Source organism: Onychomys torridus, chromosome 1, assembly GCF_903995425.1.
Source record: "Onychomys torridus chromosome 1, mOncTor1.1, whole genome shotgun sequence".
In the NCBI taxonomy this organism is placed as follows: Eukaryota; Metazoa; Chordata; class Mammalia; order Rodentia; family Cricetidae; genus Onychomys; species Onychomys torridus.
The window spans coordinates 26,880,825-26,899,120 of record NC_050443.1 but is presented as its reverse complement, the minus strand read 5'-3'; the positions used below and the strand labels follow the sequence as shown (position 1 = coordinate 26,899,120).

Here is an 18,296-nt window from a genome sequence, read left to right as displayed (position 1 = left end):
AGAGAGAGAGAGAGAGAGAGAGAGAGAGAGAGAGAGAGGGAGAGGGAGAGGGAGAGGGGAGAGAGAGAGAGAGAGAGAGAGAGAGAGAGAGAGAGATTGGAGCACTATGGAGACTATGGAGAAGTCCATTGATATGATGTGTTTTAAATTACAAGTATCAAAAAAAGGAAAAATAAAATAAAAAAAAGTTGGGCATGGTGCTGTACGCCTATAATCCCAGGACACGACAGGCTGAGGCAGGAGAATTTTGACTTCAAGGCCAACCTGAATTTCAAAGAGAGAGAGAGAGAGAGAGAAAGAGAGACAAAGAGAGACAGAGACAGAGAGACAGGGAGAGACAGAGAGACGGGGGAGGATTAATTGTGGCTTGTTCTTTGTTCTGTCTTGGACCACATGCTCCATGAAAGTTAACTGTCATGTCCTAAAGACACACACACAGCTCTGCGTGGCCCTAGGGACCCACAAGGATATGAACAGAGACCCCCTGCCAACTGCTGTGGGAGCGAGCCATCTTGGAAGGGGATCCTTCTGCCCCAGTGGGGCCTTAATGCAACTGTAGCCCCACATGACATCATTGCTGTGACTTAGGGAGAGACTGAAACCAGAGCCACCCAGCTAAGCTGCTTCTAGATTTCCAGAAACTGTGTGAGATATATATATATATATATATATAAAGTTGGCTGTTTAAGGCAACCAAGTTTTGTCAAGCGGCTTCGCTCACTAAGCCATCCCTAATGCTGGCCAGGGTCACAGGCAACTTGTGCAATAAAGAAACAAAAAGACTGAAAAAAGAAAAGTACTTGAACTAGAAATGCTAGCCAAAGACAACAGTGGGAAATCACAACAGAAAAGAAATAGACATTCAGAAAAACGTTCAAAGTCAGAAATAATCCATAGAAGTCTCATTTTTGTTTTTTTACCTAGCACATTGGCTAATTCTTTAAAGTTGATGACACCTGACCTGTGAGGATGCGAGGATGCAGTCAAGCACACCTGCTGCTCTTACAGAAGACTGGGGTTCAGTTTCTGCATCCATATCAAGCAGCTCACAGCCTTCTGTAACTCCAGCTCCAGGGGACATAACTCCCTCTTCTGACCATTAGAGGTGCCTGCACTTATGTGGTGCACATGACTGTACATAAAATCAATCAATAGGCAGGGCTAGGGAGATGGCTCAGTAGGTAAGGTATATTCCATGAAAATGTGAGGGCTAGATTTGGAATCCTCCAGAATGCATGTAAAAGTCAGAAAAGGTAGCAAGCATCTGTAATCCCAACACTTCTATGGGGAGATGGGGGGTGGTGGCAAAGACAGGGGAAATCCCAGAAGCTTGAGAGCAGCTAGCCTGCTGTATGCAGTCAGAGAGAAAGACACAGAGAGAGAAAGACACCAACCTTGTGTCAAGAATGATGACCGGTACCCAGTGTTCTCCTCTGACTGCCTGTGCCCACAGACACACACACACACACACACACACACACAGAGAGAGAGAGAGAGAGAGAGAGAGAGAGAGAGAGAGAGAGAGAAAGATACCAACCTTGTGTCAAGAATGATGACCAGTACCCAGTGTTCTCCTCTGACTGCCTGTGCCCACAGACACACAGACACAGACACACAGACACACACACACACACACACACACACACACACACACACACACACACACACAGAGAAAGACACCAACCTTGTGTCAAGAATGATGACCGGTACCCAGTGTTCTCCTCTGACTGCCTGTGCCCACACACACACACACACACACACACACACACACACACACACAGAAAGACACCAACCTTGTGTCAAGAATGATGACCGGTACCCAGTGTTCTCCTCTGACTGCCTGTGCCCACAGACACACACACACACACACACACACACACACACACATACACAGACTTAAAATAACAGCAACAATAATAAATTCAGGCCAACTTTGCTTAGCTGTGTCAGGCAGGAGCAGCTCTGGGGCAAAGGCTGACCAACTGGGAAACCTGAATCCGATTCTCAGAACCCACATGGTGGAAGGAGAGAGCTGACTTCCACAAGCTGTCCTCTGACCTCCATCTACACACCATGGCATGTGCACAGGTGCACACACACACACACACAACTCAGCTTTGAGAGGTCTCACTATGTAGCCCAGGCTAGTCTTGAAAATGGGTTCCTCCTGTTTCAGCCTTCCCAGTGCTGGGATTATAGGTGTGTACACCATCACCACACTAACCTAGAAAGGTGTGTGTTCATTTTTGTTTTTGAGAGAGGGTCTCACTCTGTAGACCAGGCTGACCTTGAACTCTGCCTCCTGGGTGTTGAAATTAAAGGGGAGCACCACCATTCCCAGCTAGAAAGGTTGTCTTTAAGGAAAGTGCAGAGGGAGGGAGGCGATGAACATTGGCCAAGAGAGAGAAGCAGGGGAAGTTAGGTGTGGGCAGCAAGCCTTGGGACAGGGCGTGCCAGAGGGCCCCTGAGCAGGGCTGAGACAGCCCAGGGTTGGGCACAGCAGAAGAAAGGAATTCCAGGACTGTTGGGAGAGGTAGGTAGTGGCCCCATCTGTGACACAGACAAGAGACTGGGAAAGGCCGGAAGCTTTGGCGCATCAGCCTCATAGCCTTTGCTCTGTGGCCTCAGCCCCACCTCCTGCTCCAAATGGCTCACAGGGGAACCTGGGGTGCAGTTCCACTCTTGATCTCTTCCCCTGGTTCTGAGAGCAGCCCTTGACCAGCGTAGGGTGGAGCCTTTCTTGCCTAATACCCAAGTGTCATCAGTGCGTTCCCTAACTCTGCAGGTGAGACTATGGTCTTCCTGGAAGACCTGGGGCTTCTGTTATTGTCTCCAGTCCCAGGTCCAGGCCACAGCCACCAAAGCCCAATCATTGTACTGTGACATCTTTCCTGAGGCAGGGCATACATACCAGAAGTTGACCCGTCTCAACGTCCCAAGCCCTCACGGTTTTATCGTAAGATGATGCAACAATTCTGGAAAAATTAAACAAACACTATGTTTTAACAATAGTGTCACTAGAGCCTGTGGTTGCTCTGAGGATTCTCTCTCCTTTTTTGTAACTTAGGACCAAGATTGATCTTTTCAAAGACTCTCTGTAAACCACACTGGGGACTTGTGCATCCCCACTAAAAATGGTACCTAACAGCCCTGAAGACAATCTAGCACCATTATCTTCCTTACCTTTTAGACACTCCAAGACAGTCTTCTATATTTAGGGTTATAAAAATAACATTTTAGGGACTGAAGAGATGGCTCAGTGGTTAAGAGTACTGGCTATTCTTCCAGAGGGCCTAGGATCAATTCCCAGCACCCGGGTGGTGGCTCATAATGTCTATAACTCCAATGTCAGGAGATCCCAACACTCCTTTCTGGCACCACACATATGACACACAAGCAGGCCAAACACTCACAAAAAGAAAAACATATAGACACAAAATTGACCACCTGTAAAATCATGAGCTAGAACAAATCTTTCTTGCTCAAAGTTGTTCATCTCAGGATTCGTACCAGTGACAAAAAAATTCTGGCTAGCATGCATATCTTTGTCTAATCATGTGGCATCCAGCAAAGATTTTCCTCTTATAAAAAAAAAAGTCCAGGGGGCTGGAGAGATGGCTTAGCGGCTAAGAGCACTGGCTGCTCTTCTAGAGGTCCTGAATTCAATTCCCAACAACTACATGGTGGCTCACCATCATCTGTAATGAGTTCTGGTGCCCTCTTCTGGCTTGAGGGGATACATGCAGACAGAATACTGTATACATAATAAATAAATAAATCTTAAAAAAAAAAAAACCTCTAAGTGGGTGGTGGTGGCATATGCCTTTAATTCCAGCACTCAGGAGGAAGAGGCAGGTGGCTCTCTATGAATCTGAGGCCAGCCTGGTCTACAGAGAGAGTTCCAGGACAGCCAGGGCTACACAAAGAGACCCTGTCTCAGGAAAAGAAAAAAAAAAAAACAAAAAAACTATGAAGCCTGAACACGCCACACTTGCCTTTAAGTTGTATTGTCCTTCAGGAGCCTTGGCTCTGGGTCAATGAATCCATTTCAAGAATTATTTTTTGTCATATTTTTTAAAAAAGATTTATTATGTACAGTGTTCTGCCTGCAAGTATGCCTGTATGCCAGAAGAGGGCACCAGATCTCATTATAGAGGGTTGTGAGCCCACCATGTGGTTGCTGGGAATTGAACTCAGAACCTCTGGAATTGAACTCAGAACCTCTTACCCTCTGAGACATCTCTCCAGCCCCTATTTTTGTCATTTTAAATTATGCATAGGTGTGTGTCTGTGTACAGGTGTGTGTACATGAGTTCAGGTGGTTGCAGAAACCAGAGACGTCAGGGTCCCTTGGAACTGGAGTTACAGGTGGTTGTGAGACACATGACATGGGTGCTGGGAATCAAACTCAGGTCTTAACTTCTGAGCCATCTCTCTATTTTACAGCTGATACATTCACCTGTTAAAGGCCCAGCTCCCACCTATGTGAATGGATTGAAACATAAATTAATATAAACTCAGCCTGAAATGTGTGCACCACCTCCTGAGCCCCAAGCTTTCCCAGAGGAAAGCATGGGCAGCCATATACTCTTCAGTTCCCTTGGAACACGAGAGCCCAGGAGCTGGAGAGGTGGCCCAGGGGTTAAGAGCACTGGCTGCTCCGACGGAAGACCTGGGTTTGGTTCTCTGTACTCACAGAGGTACTCACAACTCCACAGTTCCCAGGGATCTGGTGCCCTCTTCTGGATTCCACAACACCAGACATGCATTTGGTGAGCTTAAAACATGCAGACAAAACACTCACACACAGAAAATAAAAATAAATAAATTTGAACAAAAAAATGAGGCTAATTTTATATCAACTTGTCACAAGCTAGAGTTTTCTGAAAGGAGGGAGCCTCCATTGAGAAATGTCTCTGTGGGCTGTAGGGCATTTTCTTAATTAGTGATTGATGGGGAGGGCCCAGTCCATTGTGGGCTGGAGGTCCTGGGTTCTATAAATAAAGCAGGCTGAGCAAGCCAGGAGGAACAACCAGTAAGCAGCTCCCCTCCATGGCCTCTGCATCAGCTCCCCTCCATGGCCTCTGAGTTCCAGCCCTGCTTGAGTTCATGTCCTGACTTCCTTCAGTGAGGAACAGTGCTGTGGGAGTGAAGGAAGCCAGATAAACCCTTCCCTCCCCAGCTTGCTTTTGTCCCATGCCTCATCACAGCAACGGTGACCCTGACTAAGACAAGGGCCCAGGCTTGATTACAGAGCCCCGGGCTTCATGTGACCACAGAAAAGACACATTGTGCGGAAAATTCCAGCAAAATTTCAGGGGGCATGCCTGTCATCTCAGCACCTGGAGGGGCTGAGGCAGGAGGACTGTGGCAAGTTTGAGGCAGCCTGGGCTACATAGTGAGTCTCAGGCCTGGCTGTTCTGTAGAGAGAGGAAGAGGGGGAGAGGAAGAGGGAGAGACGAGGGAGGAAATAAAGGAAGGAAGAACCGAAAGTGAAGACTGGCTTCTTAACCATAGTAAGTATTCTGTTTGAAGCGATTTAAATTTGCAGAATGTTGCTACATTGTTACGACCACTTGATACTCAGTGCACATGGAAACACTGAGGCCCATAGAGCGCTTGCCTAACAAGCGCAAGGCCCTGGGTTCCATCTTCAGCTCAAAAACAAAACAAAACGGACAAACAAAAGCCTTGGCTGCCCCCAGATACCGTGGCTCGCTTGCTCACTCTCACTTTTCCCAAGCAGTGTCAAAGAGACCAGATGTCACCTTCTGCTGTCAGCCGTGATACTGCATTCTAAAACAGGAGCTTTGGGTCGTGGCTCAAAATCCCAAATTGGAGATCCATAGGTAGCGTCCTCAAATCAATGGGGGAGAGAAGAGAGAGAGTCAGTGGTCACGGCTTAGGTATAAAAGTCATCAACTCGGATCAGCGGGAGTCCCTAGCTGGCCTGCAGCGACATCCAACATCCTAAGTATGTTCAAGAAACCTCCCCACCCCTAATCTCTGACAGTTCCACAGGCACGGACGGGCCCTGGCCGTGCTGGGAGTAGATTTGTGACCATTTTCTCCTTTCGTACAGAGTCTACAAGTATCCCTCAAGAATTTCTTTTAGATATAATTGCATGCCCTTTGACCCAGTAATTCTACTCTGAGGGGTCCCTCCTACAGAAATAACCAGGTTTGTGGATAAAGGATAGAAGAATATGGGCTGGGTGGGTACTGGCACTGGCCGCAAAGCCTGATGACCTGAGTTCAGTCTCCAGGACCCACATGGTGAGAGAGAACCTACTCCAGAAAGTCACACACACACACACACACACACACACACACACACCACATTGTGACACAGTTAAGTCACACATACAAGTGTGACACATTCACACTTGTACATACAAACACAACATAGTTTTTTTTTAAATGAAGATTTATATAGGGTTGGGGAGATGGCTCAGTGGTTAAGAACAACTCTTCTCAGAGGACCCAGCTCAGTTCCCAGCATCACTGTGGCAGCTCACAACCACCTGTAACTCCAGTTCTAGGGGATCTGACGCCCTCTTCTGGCCTCTGCAGGCGCCAGGCACGCACACGGTGCACATACATTAATGCGAGCAAAATAGGCAAGTCCCCTATGCCAACAGTAACAGTTAAGAGCAGTGAAGAATAAAGTTCTCGGGGCAAAGTCTGAGAAAGTCAGCACAGGTCTTCCTGTGGGTGAGCTTGGGACTCAGCACGTCCAGCAACAGCCTGTAACAATGCATGTGAAGTGTCGTCTACCAGAAAGGCGTGCCAGAGCCGGGGGTTTGAGAGCGTGGGGAAGGGAAACCAGTCCCACAGACATTCTGTCTAATTAGCACCCGAATTCCAGGAAGGCAATTCAAACAAGCTGTCTTACTAGTGGCTTTTTCAAACTTGACGGCCCCAGGCCTGTTGTGAACGCTACTCTGCACACACCCAGTCCCTACACCTGTTCCATAAGGTACATGGTCACGTTCAGGAAATCCCAGTAGGCCCTTTTCCAAGCTCAGCGGGAGATGAGGGCAGCCTGGAGTTCCCCAAATGGAACTCAACAGGGCAGGGCCCTCCGGCTGGTGTCCTGGGCTAGGGAAGAAGGCTTAGTGCTAACCACCTGGGATCCAGTCTCCTTGCTGGTGAATTTCTCTAGAGGAAAACAAGAACCCATGGGACTGTAAGCTACGTGGCCTGGAAGTCTGGGGGGGCGGAAGCGGGGGTGGGAGGGTTGGCGGGGAATGGCTACTAAGAGAGCCGCGCTAGTGTTCGTGGTATGAGGCAGAGCTGATTAAGTATTCAATAGTGTCCCGTGTGGCCAAAAGAAGGAACAGCAGCCACGGACGAAGCTCCAGCCCGCTCTCTTTCCAAAGCTCCTCACCTTTGGAAAAGCCACCGCCTATGAAGTGGGATGGTTTGAAGAGCAAATACTGATCGGGTTCTGATTAATTTTCTTTTCTTTTTTGTGGTTTTTGTTTTGTTTTGTTTTTTGAGATAGGGTTTCTCTGTGTAGCTTTGGAGCCTTTCCTGGATCTTGCTCTGTAGAACAGGCTGGCCTGGAACTCCTGCTTCTGCCTGCACCACCACCGCCTGGCTGGGTTCTGGTTAATTTTCTAGGAAGTTTTTAGTCTTGCTTTCTCTTCATGTTGGTGATGGAACCCAGTAGGGCCTTGTGCGTGTTAGACCTGAGCTATAGCCCCAACTGCACTAGCCAGATTTTGAATGAGGGAGGGAAGAAAGGCATTAATTAACTGTCAGGAAAAATCGAGGGGGTGTGTCAAATGGAAGCGGAAATTTATTGCAGTTACACCGTCAGTATTTCTGGGCGGTCTTAAATCTTTAAATGTACATATGTGCGTGTGAGGAAAACCAAAAGCAAGACCCAACAGATATGCACTGATGGAGACAAGGCCTTTTCAGCCACAAGCCCTTCTGTCGGGACAGCAGCTGGAGAAACAGGAAAAAATTGAAGACTGCACAGCAAAATGCACACAGTGACAGTCACCTGTCCCTTGCCTTGGGAACCCCTGGTGACTACTGAGGGCTAGAAAAGGCTTTAAGGGACCCTGAGAAAGCTGCAGTTTTCCAACGGTGAGAGCCTAGGCTCTGAGGACAAAGATGTCCACAGGACAGCAGCAGAAGCAGGGACTGGGAGAGTCTGTGGGGTTAGAGGTAGTCAAGGCAAGCTCTGACACAGCCTGGGCACACAGCTGGTCCTCTGAGTCTGCAGCAGTTCAGAAGATCTCAGGAGGTTGTATAAGCCACCAGGGCCCCCAGTGCAGAGTCTGAGCTAAACTGGCTGACCCTGACCTGATTGGCTTGGGCTTGGCGCCCACAGATGAAAAGATATTCCTCTGAGGTCATTTGTAGGATCAGGGGCCAGATACCCAAACCAGAACCTGAGCCAGAGTCTTCCACTCTGCCCTCTTCTTGACTCAAACCAGAAGTCAACAGACCTCTGAAAGACCATCCTCCCATGTGGCCCCAGCCCCACAGTCACCTTCAGCCAAGCCCTTGATGGCTGATGCCACTCTCTGTCCCTGCCCCCTCTCTCCAGCAGCACTGCCATACAGACCTGCGGAGCCTGCTGGACGCAAGCATGGAGTCCTAGAAGCAGCCTTGCCCGAGCATCACCCTTATCCCTGCGCCTGCAGCTGCACAGCCAGGCACTCAGCTACCTCACACCTGCCCTTCTCATCCATCCCTCTTGGGCAGGTCCCAGGCCTGAACCCCATCTGTCCTTTGTGAGCATCCAAGGTCTGGATATCACAGAAGCGGCAGGAATCCACAATGTGTCAAGCCCAGTAGAAATTTTATTCGAGTCCTAAAAAACCAGGTCACTAATGAGATTGCTCCGTGGTTAAGAGCACTTTCTCTTGTTCAGAGGACCTGAGGTCAATTCCCAACACCCACACTGGGCAGACCACAACCACCTCAACTGCATTTCCAGAAGGTCCAGTGCTTTCCTTCTCTGGCCTCCAAGAGCACCTGCATGCACCTGGCATACACTCATACAGGCACAACACATACAAGCAAAAAATAAAAATAAAATGAAAACAGAATAGACAAAAAACGGTTCAGCACAATCGTAGGATGCGAGAGCCGTGTACAGAAATTGAGCTCTCCAGATGCAAGGGAGAACCAGAGAAGTAACAGTTCACCCAAAGGTGGGCTGCCACAGGTCTGCAATTCCTGCATGTGGGAGGCAGGAGGACTATGAGTTCAAAGCCAATCTGAGTTATATTAGCAAAACCCTGTCTCAAAAAAAAAAATTCAACTTGGGACTGGAGAGATAGCTCAGCAGTTAAGAGCACTAGCTGCTCTTCCAGAAGACCAGCACCCACAGAAAGGCTCACAACTCCAGTTTCAGGAGAAAAATCTGATGCCCCCTTCTGGCCTCCCTAGGTACTGCACATATGTGATAGGCAAAATACCCATATACATACAATAAATATATCTAAAAGAAATTTTTAACTAAAGAAAATAAAATACAGATTAGTTTATTCCCAAGTAGATCCCAGGAACAACCAGAACCCCCTCCCCAAAGCTGGGGGCTGTCAGTCCTATAGTCTTTACCCCCAGCCCCCAATGGTCCAGAGCCACAGGCTGGCTGTCCCTGCACTAGGCTCTTTCTAAGGACCCAACACTGGGATAGGCCCCTCTGTCTTGAACTTGCTCAGCCTTGGCAAACCTGGGGGCCTTTGTCAGGGGACTCAGTGCCAGAGGACTCTCTAGAGAGGTGCCTCAGTGTGTGAGTGTCTTAGCGGTCAGGGAGCCCACCACCTGGCCACCTACCCACAGCTTCACCGAGCAGTCATAGGAGCCACTGAGAACCCTGGTGTCATTCACACAGAAGTGGCAGGAACTCACAATGTTGTCGTGCCCAATCAGAACTTTATACGGGATCTAAACGAAAGGATGGATACAACCAGTTCAACAGTGTATGGGGACACAGGACAATATGCAAAACCAACAGTGCTTCTAAATGTGTGACTGAAAAAAAAGTAAGGAAACCATCCCATGACAAAAATGACAGGTAGAAAGTAGTTGTATAAAATGTATACCTTGGAAATAAAGAAACATTGTTGAAAGAAACTGAAGAAGACTTAAATAAATAGAAAGGCATCTCATGATCATAGATGAGCAGGTGTGATAATGTTAAAATAGTAGAAGTCTTCAAAATGACCTACAAATCCAACACCACCTTATCAGATCCCAAGACAATACAATGTATTTGTAGACAGTGACAAGGTGATCTTTTTATATGTGTTTTTATTTTCATTTTTTATTTTTTGAGGCAGGTTCTCTATAAAGCCCTGGCTGTCCTGAAACTCACTCTGTAGACCAGGCTGACCTGGAACTCACAGAGATCTGCCTGCCTCTGCCTCCCAAGTGCTGGGATTAAAGGTGTGTGCCACCATGCCCAGCTTGCTTGCTTGCTTGCTTGCAGGTATTTTAAATTTTATGTGTATGTGTGAGCGTATACCATGGATGTGTCATCGCACTGGGAGGCCAGAGAGCCTTGAATGCCCTGGATGTGGAATCACAGGTGGTTGTGAGCCACCCAACATGGGTGCTGGGAATTGAACCTGGGTCTTCTGGAAGAGAAGTATGTGCTCTTAACCACTGAGCCATCTCGCCAGAAAAGCTGGCAAGCTAGTCCTAAAGCTTTTGTGGAAATTCAAGAAGACCCCAAACTGTGGATAGGTGAGATGGCTCAGAAGGTAAAGGTACCTGTCACCATGGCTGGTGACCTGAGTTTGATCCCTAGGACCCACATGGTGGAGGGAGAGCACCAAGTCTAACAAACTGTCCTCTAAACTCCAGACACATGCCATGGTGTGTGCACCTGCACACACGCGCACACACACACACACACACACACACACACACGCACCTGAACACATATATGCTAGTATACATCACATGCACAAACAAAAAGGAGAGAATAATCCTTTTAAGCACATTCCCTGGGAAAACCGGTTACTTATACACAAGCAGACAAAGCCGGATGCATACCTCACACCCCATACAGAAATAAGATCAAAATGGATCAAAGACTTAAATGTTGTATACTGAAACTCGACGGCTCTTGGAAGCGAGCCAAGGTGTAAATATTCACACTCTGGCCTTAGGATTGGCTTCTTAGACATGATGCCAAAAGTGCAAAGGACAACAGCAAAAACAGATGAGCTGACACCGTCACGATTAAAAACATTTACGCCTGTGCTCTCGGCCCAGGGAAACGACAGCAGATCACAAGTCTCCCCCCCCCCCCCCAGACAGGATTTAACTGTGTAGCTTTAGAGCCTGTCCTGGAACTTGCTCTGTAGCCCAGGCTGGCCTACGAACTCACAGAGATCCGCCTGCCTCTGCCTCCCAAGTGCTGGAATTAAAGGTGTGTGCCACCACCACCCAACAGATCACAAGTCTTAAAACCCATTAAAACATACAGCCCACCAGGCATTATAGTAGACACCTTTAAAGATTTATTTGCTATTATATTTTCGTGTGAGGAGGCAAGCACATGTGAGTGCAGCTGTCTGTGCAGGCCAGAGGCACCCTGGAGCTGACATGGGTGGCTAGGATTTGAACTTTGGATCTAGGAGAACAACATAAGCTCTTAAATGCTAAGCCAACTCTCCAAACCCTAGGAGCATGCCTTTAATCCAAGCACTCAGGAGGACGAGGCAAGCGGATCTCTGTGAGTTCAAGATCACCCTGGTCTGCACAGAGAATTCCAGGAAATTCAAGGATACATGAGACCCTATCAAAAAAAAAAAAAAAAAAAAAGAATTCAACTCAGTTAAAAACATTTGTGCTACTCATAAGTGGATACTAGATATAAAGCAAAGGACAATCAGACTGTAACCCACAGAACCAGGGAGGCTACATAGCAGGGGGGACTCTAGGATGACTGTGGCTTGTAAGTTTTGGTTTTATTCAATCACTGGGAAAGCCTCAGTGAAACATTTCACTATTAGGATAAGAATTCGTACTGTATCAAGCTGATAATAGAAAAAAATAAATAAATAAAAATGAAAAAAAAAAAAACATTTGTGCTACAGAGGATCCCATCAAGAAATTACATATCTGATATGGGACCTATATTTGGAATGCTAAAGAACTCAGAACTCAATGATTAAAAATAAATTTTATTTAATTGTATTCTCTGTGTGTGTGTGTGTGTGTGTGTGTGTGTGTGTGTGTGTGTTGCATTAGCATATGGTGATATTTTATTTGTACTGAAATGTGATTTTATTTGTATGTTAATAAATAAAGTTGCCTGGGAGTCAGAGCTAATAGCAAGCCATAGCAGAAGCTGTGCAGTGGTGGTGTACGCCTTTAATCCCAGCACTTGGAAGGCAGAGCTAGGCAGATCTCTGTGAGTTCAAGGACACAGCCAGCATAGAGACACATGCCTTTAATCTCAATACCAACCATAGAAGACCTGGAGGTCTGTACAGATAGGCAGTGACAAGGAGGTCATGTGGTTGGGTTTACAACCAATGAGAAGGCAGAACAGAAAGTCAATAAAGGACAGACACACAGGAAGTGGGTCTCTTGCTGAGGCAAGGACAGCAGCGGCAGTGAAGGGTAAGGATTTCAGCTCTTAGCTACTGCTCTGACCTCTTGAGATATTAACTCTGCCCTTGGCTCTGTGTTTCTTATTTAATAAGACTGTTCATCTACACTAGTGTATGTGCATCTTCATCCTTGTGGGAGGTGCACCACATGTGTGCATGTGGAGACCTGAGCTGATATCCGGAATCTCCACGCTCTACCATATTTTTTGAGGCAAGGTCTCACAATCGAAGATCTGCCACCAAACATGGAGCTTACAGGTAGAGCTAGTGTGGCTAGCCAGCTTGATCCAGGTAGCCCAGATACTCCTTAGAATCACAAATCACAGACAGGCTACCACGCCCTCTCAGAGCTCATGAGTTCTGGGGTTCCAGACTCCAGTCCTCTGGTGTGCACTCCAAGCACTTTTAACTACCGAGTCACACACACACACACACACACACACACACCATTTCTCTCTCTCTCTCTCTCTCTCTCTCTCTCTCTCTCTCTCTCTCTCTCTCTCAATTGAGATGTCTCATGTAGCCCAGGCTGGCTTCAAGCTTGCTGCTGTATAGTCAAAAATAACCTGGAATTCCCTTCTTTTTTTTTTTGTTACATTTACTTAGTACATATTTATTTAATAGTGTTTGCACTATGCAATGGTACACATGCGGCAGTCAGAGCACAAGTGAAAACCTACTTCTCTCCTTCCATCACGTGGGGCTGGGGATTGAACGCAGGCCAACAGGCTTAGTAGCCTTTTCCTGCTACCCCATCTTGCATACCCAACCTTCAGTTCCTGATCTTCCTGCCTGGACCTCCTGAGGGCTGAGATCTCTGGCATGTACCACTGTGCCTGCCTTATGCCGTGCTGAGGACTAAATACGGGGTCTTGGGCATGGTAGGCAAGCACTCTACCAACAAGTGAGCCAAGAGCCTGTTTCTCCAAAGACTTCCCAGCCATTGGTTGAGAGCTAAGAGTAGACTATCAGCATCCTTCATCACCAGGGAAATGCAAACAAGAACCCCAGAGTGATGTCATGTCATCTGCATTGTGATTGCTTAGTAAGTGTGGGCAAGGTTGTGGGCAAATTAGAGCCGCACACACTGCTGGTGGAGTGTAAAAATGGATACCACCCCAGAAAACAGTTTGGCAGTTCTTTAAAAAGTTAAACTTGGGGACCAGAGAGACACCTCAACAGTTAAGAGGGTTTCTTGTGCCAGGTGTGGTAGGCAGAGGCAGGCCGATCTCTGGGTTCAAGGCCAGCCTGGTCTACACAATGAGTTCCAGGACAGCCAGGGAGACAGTGAAACCCTGTCTTGAAAAAACAGAACAAAACAAAACACAAAGAGTGCTTCTTGCTCTTGCAGAGGACCCAGGCTCAGCTCCCAGCACCCACATCAAGGGGCTCAAGCTACCTGTAAAGGGATCTGATGCCCTCCTCAGGTCTTGTCGGGTATCTGTAGTCACATGGCATAGGTTCACACAGACACACATGCAGACATAAACCTTTTTTAAATATGTGGGGGCTGGAGAAATGGCTCAGCATTAACAGCATTGGCTGCTCTTGCAGAGGAACCAGGTTCCATTCCCACATGGTGGCTCACAACCCTCCGACGCTCCCATCCCAGGGTTCAGACGCCCTCTTCTGGCTTCTGCAGGCACTACCACACATGGTGCGTATGCATCTATGCAGGCAAACACTCATAGACATAAAATAAAATGTTTTATAACAAATGTGTGACAGCTACACAATGTGAAAATGCTTTTAAAAAAAAAAAAAGACATTTTTCAGTTTGTGCCTTGTTCAGTTGGATCGTATGATACAACCATTATAACAGCAAAGCTGAGAAGCAAAGATCGGGGAGTAAGATGAAAACAGCGCACCCCTTACCCTGTTCCTCCCACAGCTAAGAATCATGGGGGTAGCAGTGTGCCGCGACTCGGGGTGCTGAGGGAGCAAGAAAAGAATGGGGGGGAGGGAGATAGAGGGGTTTGCTCTCTGCTCCCAGGAGAGGCCGGCAGTGGGAGGGTGCAGAGTGGGGGCAGGTGGTGGGAAGGCCAGCTGGGTCCTCTGACCTTGGTAGGTGGCTCTGACCTTGGCGAGAGGCTGGTGGTTGCCCCATAACCTCTTCACTATTGCCTTGTGCTTCCCATGTGGCAGTTCCGTGTCCACGGCCAGGGGGTCGCGAGCAGCCAGCATGTGGTACTGACGGATATTCGGGAGGGACAGCTTGAAGCGACCCAAGGCTCTCATCAGGGTGACCCATGGCACCTTGCTGGGTCGCACACTGGAAGGGATGGAGGACGAACTGCCCTTGCCCTCGCTGGAACTTTGCCTGCCCTCAACAGAGGCCTTCCTGCTCTCGAATGAACCCTTCATGCTACTGATTGAAACCCTCCTGTCTTCGCCCGAACTCCACTTCTTGGACCCTATGCCCGTGGACTCCTTCTGTACAGAGGTCTTCCTCCTGACCTCGCCACTCTTCTGGGCCTCTCCGGGGTCTTTCTTCATCTCAGCAGAAAATTTCCTGCTGTCTCTAGAGCCCTTCCTAGTCACTGCTGATCCCTTCTGGATCTCTGCGGAAGCTTTCCTGGCGTCCTCCGAGGTTTTTCGGGGGACTGGTGGTGAGGCCATCTTGGTGCCCGCCCGGTCCCACAGGCCAGTCACAGGCCCAGCGGGGAACGGTGGCACCGCGTGCCCACACCGTGCTGAGCCCTTCAGATCCACGTGCTGCACTGGGTTCTGCCATTTACCTGCCCCCTTCCTAACTCGGGCAGGATTGCTGCTTTCCAGGCTAGTCTGGGCTACATAGCAAGACCCAATCTCGAAAGAGAGAGAAGGGAGGAGTATCTGGTGGAAATGAGAGAGGAGGGAAAAGAAAAGGGGGAACAGAAGATACCGCCCCATACAGAGTACCCCTAGAAATGATCTCTGGCCACATGAGGTCCAAAACCAGGAACCTTACCCTTGGGCCCTCCTGGATGCTGGCTCTGTCACAGGTCAGTCTCTGTCCTTTGCCTGTGTAGGGGTTCACAGCACACCCACTCTGTGTCTAGTAGTTGATCAACAAATTGCCCCTAAATTATGGAATGATCTGGATAGAATGGGACACAGCTTCTGGGGACCAGGGTCACACCACTCGTTTATTTATATGGGAAAGATTCATCACAATCCAATGATAGTTATATGCAAGAAAAAAAAAAGGGGGGGTTCTTATGTGGTCAAACAAAGCCTGATTTTCTTCCTGCTTCTTCTGAAGTCATCCTGTTTTGTTGTGTAAAGTCCTCTGAACTTTGGGGGGTTTTTACCCCCTCAAGGTCTGGGATGAAATCAGAGCCTAGCTCAGAGAAGTTTCCATCACCACCTGCCCCTCCCTTCCCACCCCCACCTCCATCCTGCCCTTCTCCAGCTCCACCGTGGGGCCCATTGCTGGGCCCCCTCCCAGGATGGCAGCCTCCTCGCCACACCCTCCTCTTCTGAGTCCCAGCTGCCCTTACTGAACTCAGCTTCTTCACACCAAGCCAGAGAGAAGCCCCACTTTTCCTTTTAAGACCTCCAGGAAATTCCAAGAGAAATCAAGAAGCACATTCTTTAAAAAGCCACTTTAATTAAACTGTACAGTCTTTTTACCCCTATAACATGAACTGACATTAAAAATAGAAATCAATTTCTGCAACCTTTCAGGGCAGTCTGTGAAATGTCAAGGTTTAAAAAATTATTTTACAGCAGGAATTTACATATAAATACAGTTTGTACAATGTGTGAGCAGGGAAATACAGACTTCCATCATGGAAGAGACTCCAGACTAAGACAGGCCAGGGCAGGACTACATTATTGCCGCCTCAGTGGGAGACACTTCAGTCTGTAGAAGAAACAGGAGAGAAGGGTGAGACACAACTGAATATCAAATGGCTCCCTGTGCCACATCCTAACCCCTAATACAGGCTTTAGACTAAAGCCCAGGCTAGCCTCACATGCACAGCAATTCCCCTGCCTCAGCTCCCAAGCTCTGCGACCGCACGCGTGAATCACCACAGCTTGCCTTAATCATTATTTTATTTTTTCAGACTTATTACTATCATGTTTACATCATGTGTACATGCCTGTGTGTGTGTGTGTGTGTGTGTGTGTGTGTGTGTGTTTGCGCGCGCACACATGTGAGTGCAGATGCTCTTAAGAGTCCGGAGGAGGGGGGTGTGAGCTCCCCTAGAACTGGAGTTACAGGCAGCAATGGGCTGCTTGCTGTAGATTCTGGGAGCCAAACTAGGGTCCCCTGTAAGAGCAGAGCTATTGAGCCATCTCTCTAGCTCCCTAGTCCTGATTTTAAACTGTTTCTTCCACTATTTCCAGAGTACACAGCGAGACCCACAAACTCACATCTCACATCAGGATCAGTTTCTAACAGTAACTTCTGATGCCAATTTCACACACTCACTTCATCCATCATATGACTTTTGGAAAGAAACAAAAACATGTTCACTTTAGGGCCCAAAGCTTTCAAGTCATCAATCTAAAAATCTCAATTTCAAAATACACGAAAGTGGGACCTGGGCATGGTGGTGCACACCTGTAATCCCAGCACACAGGGGCTGAGATAGGAAGATCAAAAGTTCAAGGCCAGATGGGCTAGATAACAAGACCTTCTCATGAAAGGAAAGAAAAAAGGGAAGAGGTGATTGCAAAGGAAGCACGGCCCAAATGCACTCAGAGTAGGGCTTCACTCTCGGGAGAAAACCAAGGACAGAACAGGCAACACTCCATTTTTCACTTACATAAAGGAACACTACACAGTCAAGGACCAACCAGCAACTGTTGCCTAGGTAACAGAAGCATCTCCTAAGCCAGCTTATATAACATAATTCCATTAAGGCGTAGGGCCTAGCTCAGTGGGGAGCACTAGCATGCATGAGATCCTGAGTTTAATCCTCAGCATTGTAAATCAATACTACAAAAGAAAAGCACACACAACTAAGGTACACACGATTCCTTGCCGGGCGGTGGTGGCACACACCTGTAATCCCAACACTCGGGAGGCAGAGGCAGGTGGATCTCTGTGAGTTTGAGGCCAGCCTGGTCTACAGAGCTAGTTCAGGACAGGCTCCAAAGCTACAGAGAAACCCTGTCTTGAAAAACCAAAAAAACAAAACAAAAAAATCCAAAAGAACATGATTCCTTTAAATAAAACTAAAATTTAGTAGGAGCTGGGCATGTTTGTGCACACTGATAATCCTAGTACTCAGGAGCCTGATCGAAGCCAGCCTGGGCTAAATAATGAGATACTATTTCTTTTGTTTGTTTGTTTGTTTTTTCGAGACAGGGTTTCTCTGTAGCTTTGGAGCCTGTCCTGAACTAGCTCTGTAGACCAGGCTGGCCTCGAACTCATAGATCCACCTGCCTCTGCCTCCCAAGTGTTGGGATTACAGGAGTGCGCCACCACCGCCCAGCTGTTTGTTTGTTTTACAGGACAGGGTTTCTCTGTGTAGCCCAGGCTGTCCTGGAACTCACTCTGTAGACCGCCCAGCCCTTTACCTAAGTTTTACATGTCAAGCAGCACACAGCTGCCTGTCTGTGTTTTCATCCGCCCTAACACATTCTCCCAACAAACACTGAGGGGCTTCCATCTGTGTGACCCTTGTGTAAGGTAAGTCTCCCACTGCTCAAGTGGTCGTGTCGGAACCAGGGTCAGTGGCTCACATCTGCAATCCCAGCCTTCTA

The 18,296-nt window shown here is 47.9% G+C and overlaps 2 protein-coding genes across 2 annotated transcripts in view; both read right to left on the bottom strand.

Annotated features, from left to right (window-relative positions):
• The window catches only part of Wdr88 (WD repeat domain 88), a 60,872-nt gene extending 45,657 nt beyond the window's left edge, over positions 1–15,215 (bottom strand). Inside the window, exons 1-5 of the mRNA XM_036201263.1 lie at positions 15,025–15,215; positions 14,676–14,979; positions 9,805–9,915; positions 5,769–5,857; positions 2,912–2,975 (exon numbers count right to left, since the gene is read on the bottom strand). Of these exons, the coding sequence (XP_036057156.1) occupies positions 2,912–2,975; positions 5,769–5,857; positions 9,805–9,915; positions 14,676–14,979; positions 15,025–15,215 (759 nt within the window). The remainder of the gene's footprint in view (positions 1–2,911; positions 2,976–5,768; positions 5,858–9,804; positions 9,916–14,675; positions 14,980–15,024) is intronic.
• Positions 15,216–16,168: 953 nt separating this feature from the next.
• Gpatch1 (G-patch domain containing 1) overlaps positions 16,169–18,296 on the bottom strand; it is a 47,691-nt gene continuing 45,563 nt past the window's right edge. Inside the window, exon 20 of the mRNA XM_036205980.1 lies at positions 16,169–16,443. Within this exon, the coding sequence (XP_036061873.1) occupies positions 16,413–16,443 (31 nt within the window). The 3' untranslated portion in view covers positions 16,169–16,412. The remainder of the gene's footprint in view (positions 16,444–18,296) is intronic.